We start from the raw sequence: 17,371 nt of genomic DNA on the forward strand, positions 1-17,371 counted from the left end.
TGAAATTCTGAACTAATTTATCTTCCCTATTCGATCAGAACATTGAAGTATAAAATATACTATTTCATTTTTACTAGCTTTTTCTGGTTAGTATGCGACAGTTGAGTAAAAGAAATACTATGTAGTATTCACTAAGGTAAACTAGCCTACAGTTAGATGTGAGGTCATTTATGATGAGCCAATAATGGGTTAGGTAACAATGAGGAAAATTCTGGAAGTTTGAGTTTGTGGGCTTACTAGCAACCACTTTCAACATTTCTGCAAAGCTAGAGAAGGTATCTTCTAATTTAAATTTCGTTAAGAAATGTCTATTGTGTAGTATACTGTCAACAGGAGGTCGGTTTTAAAGGAATACTACTGATAGCCTGAAAGACTGTGGAAAAGAAATTCTTTTTTCCCCTTCCACACTGATAGTTCTTATATTGGCATTCCTGCAATTCTTGTATTAAAAATCACTGGATTAGCATCAAGAGAGTTGAAAAAATGGCAGAAGTTGGGAATGACTGCTATTTCTTTTTTAATTCCACATGCATAAAGGTAAATATTGTACAACCTACGGTATCTCACGTGATTAAGCTTTATGGAAGTAATTTGCATTATTGAATCAAAATTGACTATTTTCCCACAAAATGTTTTTCATATTTAAAATCTGAAGTAAAACGTTATCATGTATTTTCGATCTGTTGAATTTCTGTGAGGAAATAAGGGAAAATTTGAAATTATTCGACACTATGCTTTATATGCCAGTTACATGCCTATTGACTTTTAAATCCTCAGTGCAGCACTTCTGCCTGTGTTATAGCTCCTTGAAACATTAAGTTCCTGATATTGAAACATTATATGATACATCATGCTGTTTTGATTAATGTAATCCCAGTCATATAAATTTGAGTAAATTAAGGTCACTGTCCAACTCAGTTGGATCGAATTAATCCCCTATTTGAAATCTATAAACAAACACTACTGAATTTTCCCCCTGTTAAAATGTAAGTCACAGCACATATTTAATTTCATGGAAAAAGGAAGAGAAGTAACACAAATTCGCCAAGCATGAAGGATTAACGTTTATACGTTAAAATGGGAAAAAGCTTAATCTAAGTTTTTATGATTAATGGATCTCAATGAAACAAAATGTCGAAAGTCAATGTTTGGAGCTTCCTGTTCAGGTCAGAATGAGCTCAGAGAAAGATAGGCTGTGTCTGGTTTAAAGCCTTTCTTCTCCACTAGGACAACGGACCGGCTCAGAAGTCAACCTCTTTGACTCTAAGACTTAGATTCCACTGCTGTTACCTGTTATTTGGGGGTTAAACCCTGGAGTGATAAACAATCATAGAATTTGTTACACGTGGGCAGAAGTTTTGCCTATTACATAACTGTATCCTTAAACACTTAGTTCTTGAGAAATAATTAAAAATGAAAATAATAATAGTATTCACAATATCTCATCTCCTGTAATTGTTTTTGTTTTGTTTGGTTTTGGTTTTTTTTTTTTTTTTTTTTTTGGTCTCTTTAGGGCCTCACCCTCAGCACATGGACGTTCCCAGGCTAGGGGCTGAATCATAGCTACAGCTACCAGCCTACACCACAGCCACAGCAACACAGGATCTGAGTCATAATTTTTATAACAATCTGTGAGGAAAGCATTTGATTCCCTTTTTACGCATGAGGAAACTGAGGCACAGAAAGGTGAGTTACAGATTGATTTTGCGATTATGGGGAAAATGGAGCCAAGAGTTAAAATGCCATTTTCTCTGTTTCCTGCCCACTATCCTGGACTCACAGATCCATTTTAAAAGGGAGAGAGAGAGTGACAACAGGGAGTTAGAGGGTAGAAAAAGATAATCATGAAATATGTGGCAAAGAGGGATGAACCTAATAGGATATTTTTATTCTATGTCATCCACCCTCTGCCCAAAAGACAATGGCCTAGAGTTTTTCCAACTGTGGATTTATGTGAAAAAGATATAAAATTAAAAAATAACCACTAATTAAAAGAATTCACATCTGCTTTTGTTGGAATATAAAGATGTTTATATGTGTATAGGCAAAATTGTTTCTCTTTGAAGACCAAGGGTATAAGTATATTAAATATATATTTAATGTAATATGACACAAAGTGCTAATTACTTGAGATTCCATAATAATACGACGTTTAAGCTTCATTCACTTTTCCTATTTAAACACAGTATCTCCGTAGACTAAGAAAACAGTGCTCTAATAAAGGGTATGATGAATAAACATCATCTCCCCAAGTAGAATATCGGTGATGATTCTTTAAAAAAAAATTTCTGGCTTTCTTCAGAAAGAGAAATTAGATCCTTCTGTCATTGGATTGTGCTCGAGTGTTACTGATTATATTTATCTTAGTGAATTATACAGATTAACTGGTAATAACAAGGAGCATTTATCAGTAACTTGTGGCATGTCCTACTACTTAATGTTGGATTATCTTAGTTCCTCACTAAATTTAGATTAATTTTCTAAATGTAGACATTATGGTCTTGTATTTGTAGTATGTTTTTTTTTAATTTTAATTTGATCTCATATTGAATTGATTAGCAATCTGTTGTTGTACAGTAATATCCATATGCTGAGTTTTCTACATTGTTTACTCTTCTTCTTTTAGGGTTCCCAGTGCCGATTCCGACACTGTGAAGAGGCCCTTGGCAGTGACACTGTGTGCTCATTATGGAGAGAAGGAAAATGTTTAGATCCACTTTGCAGATTTAGACACATGGAAATGCAGGTAGAATGACTTGGCAGCATCACGTTTTAAATGCATCTCCCTTCAATAATATGGAACTATTCACTACTATTCACACAGTAGAAAAGAAAGGATGTTTTTGTTCCATTACTTAATTTTAGACATTTTGCGCTTTGCTCCACTTAAATACTTAGAAACATGGGTGGGTATGTTTTAAGACTATTCACTGAATCTTTTTAAATAGCAGAGCTTAGAACAACTCAAAACCAAGAAACACATATGACCCTAAATTAGCAATTGCAGTAGTTTTTGTCACATTGTGTTGTGTGGGACACACTGTATTTATTGTGAATATGAAAACTTATCATTGCATTTCCCCTACCTCCTCTGTCTAGCAAAACTGCAGTATTTCATGCTTCTGGGAAACTCAGCCTCTTGGTTGTGTGAAGATCAGTTGTATCTTTTATCACAGCAAACCTCGAAATATCAATGGATTATTTTTGCCACCAAGTAGCAGTAAGTATATTTCTTGAATAACATATACATACCATATTATAATCTGGTTTTGGAGTAGCAGCAGAGAGTGGCACATTAAGTAAAGTGTGACAAGGTGAGTCATGGGGTTTATTAGCCAATGGATGACATGGGATAGTTCTATCAAAAACCATGAGATAAAGGCTAAGAATGAGCCATCAGGTAGCTAACAAAATGAACACAGATCAAGTGAAGCCTCCCCTGACTGTGTGTCTAAAGTGGCTTTTATTTCATCTGAAACATGAGATGACTACTGACCTCACTAGGGAGAGGAAAACGCTCATCAAATCCTAAGACAACTGGAGCCAAGCTGAAGAGGTTTTGGCTTGACTGACCCTTGCTCCCTGTGAAAGTGCAGAGACCTGTCTCACAGGCGGGGAGGTGCTCTAGTTTGCACACTTCTGCTGCCAGAAGTGGAGCCATGTATGTGGTTCTTCCTAAGACTTCAGTTGTGGAGAAAATGCAATCCCGTTGTTGCAAAAGAAGCGGCATACTTCAACTAAATGATAATGAGGTTCTAATATGCAGTTACCCTTAAACTCGGTTCTGGGAAGGGGATACCGAAAACACCACGTCCTATAACAGTAAATACCGAGAACCCTGCTTCGGAGGTCGGGAGCGTCGGGTTTCCCAATCCTGCAAGTGCTCCACTCTCCTGCTGTGGCCACCATACTTCTCGTGATGGAATTATTCTTGAGATGAGTTTGGAGGATCTCAGTCCTTTAGATTTGAAAACTTTGCTTCAGATACGCCTTGGGAAATGGATGACCCCAACGTAGTTCTTTTCCTTATTTTCTTCCGGAAAACTCTGGCCTCATAGCCTTCGTCGTACATATTTGATGTATGGTCAGAGTTTCTCTTCCTCACGGTGAACAGCACAAGGTGGGAGTCATAACTAGTTTTCTTAGCAACGCTTTGCATGATGCCTGGAGCACAGATGCGCAATGAAATTGGATGTGTGGGTAGGGGATGGGTAGGTGACCCCACTAACAGTAGAACTGGGATGAAAGTTATTTTGCCTCCGAAGTGGTTACCTTGGTCCCATTGTTTTACGTCGAGTGATTTTATTTCATGAGGAACGTTGTGCTAAATTATTTATACTTAGTGTAATAGTTTGCTTTCTAAATGGTCTTTGGGTAACATCGCTGTCTTTCAGACTAGCTCTTTCAGGGCTAAAGGAAAATGGAAACTGCATCTCTGGCAAAGGAAATGTAAAAATCAATGTGTAAATTATTGGGATGATAATAAGAGAGACCTTGGACTAAGTCCTAGGAACAAATTTTATTATCTTCATTTACTGCACATAGAATCTAGGAATCAAAGATAAATTCTGGCTTTTCTGGAAGTTTCCGTTTCTTTAATCGGTGTCAGAGACGGTCTTAACTCTGGAGTACGCTTTCTCCTCTCTCAAGGGTCAAAACTAGATCCAGGCCCTGGGACCAAGTCTTTCCCCTTGCCGTTCTGCCTCCATCAGGAGGAGGAATAAGCAGGACTCATAGGATGCTGATACTCTGCTGCCTCAAAGCTCCTTTCCTGGCGTTCCTGTTGTGGCTTAAGAACCTGACATCGCGTTCTTCGGGATCTGGCATTTCCACAAGCTGTGGCATAGGCCACAGATATTGCTCGGATCTGCTGTGGCTGTGGCAGTTGCCGCCCCAGTTCAAATCCCAGCCGAGGAGCTTCCATATGCCGCAGGCGGGGCCATAAAAAGAAAGAAACAAACAAAATCCCTTTCCTCTATCTGCAGCAGACAAGTCTGCTTACCTGTTTTGAAGCCAACAGGACTAATTTCATTTTGCCCTTTATCCCTATTCATGTCAGTTTCTTTAGAAGAAAATATATCCCTGTGTGTTTCTGTTTTTCTCTCACACCTCTGCTGTATTCACCACACTTCTGACACCAGACCAGTGTTTTGTTGTTGTTGTTGTTTTTCCTACACCAGGCAATTCTCTGAGACATCAGCGGGGTGTTCTATCATTGAGTTCAATTCTGACGCTAACTGGGCTTAGCTCTGATCCCGTAGATGAAGGGCTCTGTCCGCAAAGACTGCCTTCCGCTTTAGACACCAATTGCAAGGCAGAAGGTGCTCAGGTTACCCGCAGCTTCTGTCCGACTTGGCTGCAATTTGGAGATTCCCATGATCTCTCTCCTTGGATTAAATAATTTGCGAGAACAGCTCAAAGCATTCAGGGAAATGCTTCCTTATGTTTACCCGTTTATTTTAATAAAGGGTGCCACAAAGGACACAGAGGGACAGCCAGATGAAGAGACACACAAGGGGAGGTCTGGTGAGGGCCGGAAGAAGGAGGTCAGGAGCTTCTTCTCTCAACAGCCTATGGGGAACTCCTTTATCCCTTCTAGGTCTTAGCTCCAATGTCACCTTTTAATGAGGTGTACCCTGAACATGTGAATTACAGAAGCCTTCCCACTTCCTCTCTGCACATTCCAATCCTTCTTGGTCTTGCTCTACTTTTTTTTTTTCTTTTTGCCATTTCCTTCATCATTTTCTCACATATAATTTACTTCTTCACTATACCTACTGTTTGTTGTTTGAGTCCTCTTCATAGAATGAAATTTCCAGAAGAGCAGGAATATTTTCTTTACTTAGACATCCTAAGTACCGAACCTAGGAACATGGTACTAACTTTCACACGGTGGCCAGTTCTACCCCAGGAAGTCCTGAGAAGTATTTATTCATGTTAAGTAGGTAACCTGCAACCTCATGGTTCCTAGTTGGATTCCTCTGCCCAGACACATTTCTGCGCCATAGGAGAGAGGATTCAAATTCTAGGCTGTAGGAAAATACTAAGCTCAGTGGAATCATCATCTAGTCATTCTAAATATATTGCAATACCTCAGGAGGTATAATTTGATCTTTTGTAGACCAAATATTTCCAGGAATATCTATGCACAAAAATTAAGTTATACAGTTATGCCTTTATTAAAATCTACCCTTATATTTCAGTTAGTGCATGTGATTGATAAATTCAGGGTGGGATTATGGCAGTTTTTTGACTGCAAAATAAAACTATTGATTCATACATAGCATTGTGCAATTCATGTGTAAGTTGGTATTTCTGGTTAAAATAAGATAGTATTTAGGCATTTAAATGCATAAACTGGGAAAATTTCTAGGCCCTCTGCTCAAGGAATTGAGACCCATCACATGGCCCATATTAAATAGGTGAATTGGACCTTGGCAATGCTAAGTTACCAGCAGTGTTCTTCCAGAATGAGGTGTTTGCCTAAAGCAATTTTCCATTAGTCGATTTGCTACTGTCTGCTATCTTTAAACACCAAGTCTAATTATCAGGAGTCCTGAATTTTTTTTGTCGGAGAGTATAAAACTGCCAGTTAGTCTTTTTGCAATTTAAACTTTAATCTGCTAATGCATTAAAAAGGTTTTGGACTGTTTTGGAAAAGATTTCATTTAAATGTTGCTAAACCAGACATTTTCAAAAGAGGCCTAGCCCCTCTAGTTATCGTCTCTAAGTTTAAGAGAAAATAGCTGTTAAACAGAATGATAGTGCTAAGAAAACATAACTCAATTGATAAATGCTATAAATTATAGGAATTTGCTAGGTATTTCAGAGTACATTTCATATTTTCTTTACTAGCATTAATGGGTACATACTTGTTTTTTCTCCCATGATTTAAATTAGAGGTTAGTGTACCCAGACAAACTGTCCCAAATTTAGGGAGTTTCCATTGTGGTTCATCAGGTTAAGACCCCAGCTAGTATCCATGAGGATGCAGGTTCTATCCCTGGCCTCGCTCAATAGGTTAAATGATCTGGTGTGGCTGCAAGCAGTGGTGAGGCTTGGATCTGTGATGTAGGCTGGAAGCTTCAGCTCCGATTTGACTTCTAGCCTGGAACTTCCATAGGGGCCACATTGAAGTGACTGTTCCTTTCCTTCCTGTCGCCATGTTGTTCTGTAATAAACACTTGAATGGATACTTCTACTTATTCTAAGTCAGTGTCTGGGAGGTGCCTTGGACAACAGACTGGCCATCTTCAACAGATCTTGGGTCAGCTCTCTTTAGAAGGTCTTAGCCTAAATGAATATATGTACGTGAACTTTTATTATAAGTCTTGAAAAAAACATTGTCTAATACATGTTTTTTAAATAACACTTTGACAGACTAGCTGTGTGTGTCGGGGGGGGGGTGGATAAGACACAGAGTAAGGCAATTATTAATAGTTATAAAAGAAAAAAACATTTCAATTCAGTTCTTCCCTTTTTGGAGGAGGGGGAGAGGGATTGAATAAACACCACCCACTAGGACAGGTAGTGTTTGGCTAGGAGATTCCTCATCTTCACTGGACACTGTCTACTCTCATCTATGATCTAAAGTGCTTCTAAAAGTGCAAAAATATCAGGGCAGGTACACAAATATTAGTTCCCAGGGCTAACATTTGTTAATCACATTTGAGATGTCCACACATTTGCATTTTAGGACTATAGAAACTAAATATTTATGATTTTTTTTTTTTTGCCATTTTTAGGGCTGCTTCCCGCAACATATGGAGGTTCCCAGGCTAAGGGTCTAATCGGAGCTGTAGCCACTGGCCTATGCCAGAGCCACAGCAATGCAGGATCCAAGCCGCGTCTGTGACCTACACCACAGCTCACGGCAACACTGGATCTTTAACCCACTGAGCAAGGCGAGGGATCGAACCCGCAACCTCATGGTTCCTAGTTGGATTCATTAACCACTGCACCACGGTGGGAACTCCCAATGTTTATGATTTTTTTAAAAAATGAAGTGCAATTATGAGAAATGGAACCTGGCCCTTGGCTGAATTGCTGAAAATTTAACAGTCAGTTCTCACCTGCTGATCTGAGCCCACTCCAGCACACCACTGATTTTAAGAGGAAAATTTCAACTCAATCTGATTTCAGGAGGAAAAAAATGATTGGTTCACATATCTGAAGAGATTAAGGACAGAGCTGACCTCAGACCTGACTGGCTCTAGGCTTGCCTTTGTTTCCTCTTGGAGCTTGGCTGGTTGGTTTTTTCCCGTATGATGTAGTTGCCCCAGAAGCTTCCTAAATTCTGGAGGCATAATAATCAGTGGAGAACTCTGGGCCAGACTTCGTTAAAATCTCAACTCATGGAGTTCCTGTTGTGGCTCAGTGGTTAACAAATCCGACTAGGAACCATGAGGCTGCAGGTTCGATCCCCGGTCTTGCTCATTGGGTTAAGGACCTGGCGATGCCATGAGCTGTGGTGTAGATTTCAGATGCGGCTCAGATCTAGCGTTGCTGTGGCTGTGGCGCAGGCTGGCGGCAACAATTCTGATTAGACCCCTAGCCTGGGAACCTCCATATGCCACGGGTGTGGCCCTAAAAAAAAAAAGACAAAAACAAAACAAAACCAACCAACCAAACAAACATTTCAACTTGCCACATAATTACCACCATAATTTGGGGTAACTTAATATCTCTGTGGCCCTATTTCTTCATCTGTATAATATAAGTAGTAATAGTACCTATGTTGTGGGATTATTTTGACATTTAATGAATTAATACCTAATAGTTTAGAAGAACACCTGGCAAAGAAGAAGCACTTGATACCATCCTCATCCTCCTCATCACGATAACCTCAGGAGAAACACATTTTTTTTCCAGCGAAAGCCTTAATATTGAACATCATCTAATAATATGGGAAATAGGCTCATCCCTAACTTCTGTTCAGACCAGAGGAATAGCTAATCTTGGTCATGGTCAATCAAGTTAAATGGACTGAAGATGAGAAAAAGGTATTCCCCAAAGCAAAGCTGATGGCCTTACCTAAAACAAGGAGAGGGATGGCTATAGGGGAAGCAAAAATAATAAATGTTTACTACATAATAGAAAAATGCATATTTTTCCAGGACAGATTAAATATATCTTCCTTCTCATCTCAGATCCTTTAAGAAATATAAAGTTATATAAAGTAATAATTATAAAAATGTGTTTTTGTGTTTGTAACACATACAATATATTACAAGGAGTATAGGGAATACAGACACAAAAATACTCAATAAAATTCTAGAAAACTAAATGCAGCAATTTAAAGAAAAAATGATTATAGTTCATGACCAAGTGGTATTTATCCCAGAAATGCAACATTGGTTTAACTTCAAAAACTCAATTATGGAGTTCCCATTGTGGCTCAGAGGCAACCTGGCTATTATCCATGAGGATTCATGTTTGATCCCTGGTCTTTCTCAGCGGGTTAAGGATCCAGCGTTGCCAAGAGCTGTGGTGTAGGTCACAGATGCAGCTCGGATCTGGCGTGGCTGTGACTGTGGTGTAGGTCCGCAGCTGCCGCTCTGATTCGACCCCTAGCCTGGGAACTTCCATGTGCTGACCTGTGGCCTGTAAAAAAGAAAAAATCAATTACTGCAATACACATAGTCCTCATAACGTATGAATAAAAGGCATTTGACAAAACTTAGCACCCTTTCATGATAATGAAAACACTCAACAAACTAAAAATAGATGGTAAGTTCTTCAACCTGATAAAGGACATATATGAAAAATCCACAGCTAATATCATACTTAGTGGTATGATGGAAAGCTTTTCCCCTGAATCAGAAAAAAGACAAAAGATTTTTTTTCTTGCCACTTATATTCAAGCCAGGGGAATTGGGCAATAAAGCTAAGTAAAAGGCCTTCAGATTGGAAAGAAAGAAGTAAAATTATCCTTATTTGTAAATGATCTTTTATTTAGAACCTTCTAAAAATTTGTTTTAAACTATTAGAACTAATAAGTTCAGCAAGGTTGTAGAGTATGAGATTAATATACTATAATTGATTGTGTTTCCGTATACTAGCAATGAGCAAATTGAGGATGAAATAAAAAAACTATTCCATTTACAAGAGCATAGAAATATTTAGGGATTACTTTAACAAATGAATTGCAAAACTTAAAACTGCAAAATGTTGTTGAAAAAATTAAAGAAAATTGAAAAATATAAAGATAGACCATGTTCATAGATTGGCTTTATTGTTAATATGACCTACTCTCCAAATTGATCTATAGGTTCAGTGCCACCCTTATCAAAATCCCAACTGACTTATTCATAGAAGTTGACAAGCTAATTCTAAACGGAACAGTTGACCTCTGAACAATGGTGGGGGTTAGGGGAGCTGACCCTCCAAGCAGTCTTAAATCCGAGTGTAACTTATAGTTGGCCCTCTGAATCCCTGACTCCTCTATATCCACAATTCCACATCCTCAGATTCAGTCAACCTTAGATTGTGTAGTATTGTAGTATTTACTATTTAAAACAAACAAACAAAAAATCCACATATAAGTGGACCCTCGAGTTCAAGCCCGTGTTGTAAAGAGAAATTCAAGGGACCCAGGATGGTAAAAACAAACTTGAAAATGAAAATCAGAGTTGTAGAACTCACACTGATTTAAAATTCTAGAAATTTCTATAAAGCTGTGAGCAAGACCATCTGGTACTGGCATAAAAATTGATATATAGATCAATGAGATAAGGTCAAGAGCCCAGAAATAAACCTTTCCACAAATCAATTTATGGACAATTGATTTTGACAAAGCTTCATAGACCATTCAATGGGGGATAGAATAGTATTTTCAAGAAATGGTGCAGGAGTTCCCATTGTGGCTCAGCTGTAACAAATCTGACTAGTAACCATGAGGGTGCAGGTTTGATCCATGACCTCATTCCATGGGTTAAGGATCCGGCATTGCCGTGAGCTGTGGTGTAGGTCACAGATGCGGCTTGGATCCCATGTTGCTGTGGCTGTGGTGTGTGTAGGCCAGCAGCTGTAACTCCGATTCGACCCCTCACCTGCTAGCCTGGGACCCTCCATATGCCCATATGCCGCTATTGCGACCTTAAAAAAAAGGAAAAAAAAAATGGTGCGAAGACAACTGGAGAGCCACACTAAAACATTGACTTGTATTTCTTCTTCATATCCTACACAAAAATTAAAATAGTTCAAAGAACTAAATATGAGCTAAAATTGCAAAGCTTTTACAAGAAACTGCAGGTAACACAGTCTTATTATGACACCAGAAGAACAAGCAATCAATGAAAAAATGAATTTCATCAAAATTAGAAATTTTGTGTTTCAGAAATACCATGAAGAGAGTGAAGACAACCCACAGATGGGAGAAAATATTTTCGAATTATATATATGATAAGGTACTTGGATCTAGAATATACAAAGAACTCTTACAAGTCAATAATATAAAGATAATCCCATCACAGAATGGGCAAAGAATCTGAATAGACATTTTGCAAAGATATACAAATAGCTAATACGCCTGAAAAGATGCTCATTATCATTAACCGTTAGATGAATGTCAATCAGAATTACAATGAGATACCACTCACATCTACCAGACTGGTTTATTCAAAAAGATAACAAGAGTTGGCAAGAATGTGGAGAAATTGGAATCTTCATACCTTGCGTAGGAATGCTAATGGTACACTTGCCTTGGGAAACAGTGCAGCAGTTCCTCAAAAGTTTTAAACAGAATCATCATATGTCCTCCTTATTCACTTCTAAGTATATACTCCAGAGATATTAAAAAACCTGTGCAAAAATAATCATACAATATTATTTATAGCAGCCTAAAAAAGTGCAAACAACCCAAGTGTCCTTCCTTTGATCAATGGATAAATGTTGGTATATCCATACAGTGAAATAATATTTGGTGATAAAATACACTGTGGTAAGTGAAAGAAATCATGTACAGAGGACCACATAGTGCATGATTCCATTTGTGTGAAATCTCCATAAGCAGCAAAACTGTAGAAACAAAGCATAGGGCTGCTTTTGTGTAGGGCCAGGGATGTTGGGTGAGCATGAAGAGTAACTGCTCATGGGTATGGGTTCGTTTTTGGGGTGATCCTAATATCCTGAAATTGATCATGGTGATGGTTGCACATTTCTGTGAGGATACTATAAAACACTGCAGTATACATTTCAGTGGGTGAATTGTATAGTATATGAATTGTATCACTTTAAAAAAATGTGACTGTTAACATTTACTGTTTTGAATGTTCAGTGAAGCAGTTCTTTGCAGCTAATGACAAGTCTTGGGAACATATATTGAGGATAGCTAAAGAGATCTGTTTAAAGCCATTTTTCCTTCAGTTTTTTTTTACTCGTGCTCTCTTTTCATTGATAGCCAAGACTTTTTCTCAAGAGTGACATATTCTTTAACAGTCCAGAAATGGAAAAAACAAAATTTTCAACAACAACTACCAACATATTCTACCATGCATTTGCGTTCAGAATATTCCGCCATGGACTTAGCACTTTTTCTAAGACCATGTGTACTTGTTTGCTGTTACTGCTATTACCCCTAATCAAGTGGCTTCACCAACTCAAGTTTATTATCTTGTAGTTCTCTCATTTTGGAATTCTCTAACAGAGATTTGGGAGATCTCTTTGAATTAAAATTAAGATGCCTCCAGGATTGCATTCCTTCTGGAGATTCTGGGAGAGAATCTGTTCCCTTCCTTTTTCCAGTTTCTAGAGGTCTTCTCTATTCCTGGATTCATGTTCCCCTCCATCCTTCTTTGGAGTCAGCCATGGGTAGTCAAATCCTGATACTGCATCACTCTGACCTAGTATCCGTATTCACATCTCCGTCCCTGGCTCTCTTTTCTCTGCATCTCCCTCCGACTTTCAAATATTCTCTTGATTACCTGGGGCCCATATGAATAACCTGCCCATCATGAGGTCTGCTAATTAGCAGTCTTAATTCCTCTTTCTCATATACCTAAAGTACACACAGGTTTGGGGGATTAAGATATGGATATCTTCCATCTATCATAACGTGATCTTCTCCTGGTGGACATGTGTATAAATCAAGGTAATCAAGAAAGTCCATGGCAGTCTGATTAATTAGCAAAGGAGGATTTCCCTTGGGGGCAATACACCATAGACAGTTTTAGCCTGAGGGAAAGGTAGACGTTTATTTTGTTGAGTGGAGTGAAGGCTATTGTGAACTGAGGCATGTACTCAGGCAAACGAATTTTAGGGCAAAAATAGTTGTAGAAATTACGAATCTTCAATATGATTGATTGCTTTCAAATTATTGAGATGGCGCATTGAAAGGCTTCCCATGACCCAGGACCCCAGACAGATGATCATTGATTTGGGGCCATGGTTTCCAAACTTGGCTGATCTGTTAATTATCTGACCCATTTAAAAAAGCGTATCAGATTTCCAGGCTTTAATCTAGACCTGCTGAATAAGAATTTTGGAAAGCAGAGACCCAAAATGTGATTTGAATGATTTCTCTAGTTGCTCTGATAATTAGCCAAATTTGATAACTATTAGTTTGAAAAACAAAGGGAGCCGAATGAGTAATGACAGATCATGCATATGTTCACTAGATTTTTCTGTTATTTGCTGGTTAACTTTGAAGGTTGCAGAATATTTAAATATGACCTAAAGATTTGGTCACTTCAACCCATGTGTAGTCAATAGAGGAATCTGAAGGTATTATTCTCATGTCCCCCAGCCACAGAAAATGAGAACCATTAGATTTTTCCCTCTTTTGAACATATATACTCTGCCATTATAATCTATGCCTTACATGAGTTTGCTTTTGTTAATTCGTTATGACTAGTTATTCTTATCCCACGGATACAGTGCAAGAGTATAGTAATGTTTATGATCACTTTGTTTTTATACCAAAGGTGTGACATATACCAAGTCATGGCTGCAATTACTATCTAAAGTCTATGAAATAGCATGTTTTTACACACCTTGCTAGTAATATGTTATCTTTGGTAAGTCATTTTAATAACCTTTCCAGAAATAAGAAAAGATGCCTTTGAACAAAACATGCAGGAGGACAGCAGTTGATCATTGAGCATGCTCATAATGTATGTCTCGAAAGGACTGAAGCATTGCATTTTTTTTCCTCTAGATATCACTCTACAGAAAGAAACTCAGGAAGGAATTTCACCCCCAGCCCAGAGTCAGGAACCTCTGAAACCTCAGGAGAATATATCACGACCTATTCACCGTCCCTTAGTGTTAAAAACGAATTTTGAGGAAGAAGAGGAGGAAGGAGATGAACAAAATGGTTAGTAAAACTTCTCAGACTTACAATGTACACCCCCAAACGTCATAATATTTCATTACCTATTTGTTTTACTATGAGAAGTTTATAATGTAATATGTTGAGACAGATTTTGGTGAGAAAATAGCTTTAATTTTATTCAATTCATTATGTTGTCATTTTTTTCTATGTCTACACATATGCTTATGCTCATTTGGATGGGAAGGTTTTTGTTGCGTGATGTCTAGGAGACAGAGCTCATGTTTTAATATGTACGGATGCCCATAGGGATACTACTAGCCTGTTTTTTGTGTGTGTAGAACTTAACACTGATACCATTGATTTATAGAACTTAATTCTGTACACCAACATGGATATATCACTCTATTACATGGTTACGCCTGTATGTCTCACATTTAATCCTTGCCGTTATATAGAGATCAAAAGAGTAGTTTCTAATTTACAAAGCACTCTCATCAGCATCATCCCAAGTAATCCCTGCAGAAGTATAAACAAAGAAGTAGGTCCTTTGCACTGTAGTCCAGCCTCTTCTCCAGTATCATCACAGCACCACAGTGCTGATGAGTATGTACAGACAAAACAAGCATGCAGAAAAATCAACTCTTCGTCTGTCTCTGCCCTGGAAGGTACCCTTTAATGGAGACACAGAAGGTGGGCACATTGAAAGGACTCCAGGGTTCATTTTCTCTGTAGCTATCACACTACAGAAGGAAACTCAGGAGGGATTTGTGCCTCTGACCCCAAGTCAGGAAGCCCTGAAACCTCAGGAGGATACAGCAGAACCCATTCTCCAGCCTTTAATTTTAAAAGCGAACTTTGAGGAAGAAGCAGAAGGCGGATATGCGTCCTTTTCTGCTGTGGGTCCATGGTCCCAGACCTACATCCTCCTCCCCCACACAAACAAACATGATCTCAAATGTGAACCTATACCTCCAGCTTCTCAAGACACATCATGTATAATTAGCCCTTCCTTTTCTCTTGACCGATTCTTCCTAATACATGAAATACAGCAATTAGACACATTTGCCGGCATGCAAATTATTGATTTAAAATGTTTTTAAAACACGAATCTGTTCATGAGAACAATGTTTGGGATTTTTCATTCTGGCTTATAAATTTTCAGATTATTTGGATTTGGGACAATTTAATTTAAAAACAATATATCCTATAGATGCTTCTAGTTTATGGACAAAGACGCCTGAAGAAATTGAAGAAAAAAGAGCAATAAAGGAGATGTGTTATAAATCTGGTAAGAAATCACACATTTGTGGATTTTCTAATATTTGGTGTGACAAATATACTAACCATTAATTTTCTTGTGGCGCTTAGGTGAATACTACAGATTTCACACTCCTCCAGATATTTCATCTTCTAAAAGCATAGCCTCTACAGTGGAAAAAGAGTTAGAAAAGCCTTTGGAAAATGGCAGTGAATTGCAAGAAGGTAAGAGATGAAAAGGAAGCATTTCAAGGTGATGAGTAAGAGATACTCGGTGTGATAGGCTGTGAATTATTTAGTAAGGTGTGCACTAGAGTCAGATGATAAATAATACATCAGAATTGAGAGTGATAAGGAAGTGATTCTATCGGACACCTAAATTTAATATGAAAAGCTGCTATTCATGTAATTATATTTTTCCCCGGAACCACAGAATGAATAGGCTTCATAAACACATGGTGACACGACACCGCCCCCCCCCCCCCATGCGGTAATTCTGTAAATAATTCGTTTTCCCCATTTTTATTTGTCTGTGAAAATGAAACGCCTTGTGAAACAGGTGTAGATTTTTCTTTATCAGTAGAAAGGAACACTTAGCCATAGAAGGACACAAGGGAGATCCCGCAACAGCATTAGCAGCAGAGCAAGCGTACATTCATTCATGGAATGAGTGCCTTTTGTGCACCAGGGGCAGTGCAGGCGAGTAATTCAAAGCTGTGCCTTTCATGGATCTTGCATTCTGGTGAATCTGATTTTCTGTTGGTGAACATTTTGCCCTTGAAGGCGAGATAAGAAGAATATTCTTTTCTAGACGTAAAACAAGGAACTCAGAGAAAAATATATGGGTGCCGTGAGTTAAAGTAGTTTTCTTGCCCTCCTCTATTAAAAAAAAAAAAAAAAAAGCTAGTGGGTAAAGTCTCCCAGGATCAAGAGGAGAGTAGGATGAACAGACTGTCTTGGAGTCCCTGTGTATGGCACACCATTTAAAGATGTGGCGGTAGGTGGCAGCAACATGCCATCAGAAGGCAGAGCCAATCACAAAGATCTAGCTGATAGGTGAGTCTTCTAGTGAAGACTGAATTTTGCAGACACGAAAAAAGAAAAAGACAATAACGAAATGAAACAACACGAGTTAGCAATGAATATTAAAAAATGGCAGGTTCAAAGACAGTTATATGCACTTTCGCTTTATATTATGGTTTTAAAAAAGTTTTTTATTTTAAAATAATTTCAGTGAGTCATGAACACTTTTTCCTCCGGTTTTCCCCAATGTTAGCATTTTCCACACTTGATTTTTCAGTCTCTCTCTCTAAATTCACACGTTGTTGTTGTTTTTTTTTCCACGTGTGAGCGTACGCTGCAGGCGTGATGCCCCTACCTACCTCTCACAGAAATGTAGCATAAATATCCAAACCAGGAAGTTATCACTGACACAGTATCATTTACAGACTTAAAAGAAAAATTTCACCAGTTGTACCGTCAATGTCCTTTATACCAAAATGATGTTTTTTTTTTCCTGGTTTAGAATCCAATCTAGAATCACATTTTGTGTCAGATTGTCGTAGCTTTTTTTCTTCTTTTTTTTCTTCCTTTTTTGGCCCCTCCATGGCATATGAAGTTCCCAGGCCAGGGATCAGATCCGAGCTGCAGCTGTGGATCTTTTAACCCGCTCTGCTGGGCAGGGGTTGAACCTGCGTCCTAGAGCTGCAGGGATGCTGTCGATCCCATTGCCGCAGTGGGAACTCCTGCCATAGGTTTTTTTCATTCACCTTTTAATGATTTAGTTTCGAAAATTATCTAGAGATGTATAAGGAAAGTGGTGAGAATTATCAGTATGATTAG

At 38.3% G+C, this 17,371-nt stretch overlaps 1 protein-coding gene across 2 annotated transcripts in view; it reads left to right on the forward strand.

The window, feature by feature from the left end:
• The window catches only part of C7H12orf50 (chromosome 7 C12orf50 homolog), a 30,612-nt gene that overhangs the window by 2,578 nt on the left and 10,663 nt on the right, over positions 1-17,371 (forward strand). For both annotated transcript variants that reach the window (XM_047788603.1, XM_047788604.1), the window contains exons 3-7: positions 2,627-2,746; positions 3,100-3,220; positions 14,156-14,314; positions 15,483-15,560; positions 15,641-15,754. In XM_047788603.1, coding sequence (XP_047644559.1) covers positions 2,627-2,746; positions 3,100-3,220; positions 14,156-14,314; positions 15,483-15,560; positions 15,641-15,754 — 592 coding nt within the window. The remainder of the gene's footprint in view (positions 1-2,626; positions 2,747-3,099; positions 3,221-14,155; positions 14,315-15,482; positions 15,561-15,640; positions 15,755-17,371) is intronic.

The sequence above is a fragment of the Phacochoerus africanus genome, chromosome 7 (assembly GCF_016906955.1).
Source record: "Phacochoerus africanus isolate WHEZ1 chromosome 7, ROS_Pafr_v1, whole genome shotgun sequence".
Lineage (NCBI taxonomy): Eukaryota > Metazoa > Chordata > Mammalia > Artiodactyla > Suidae > Phacochoerus > Phacochoerus africanus.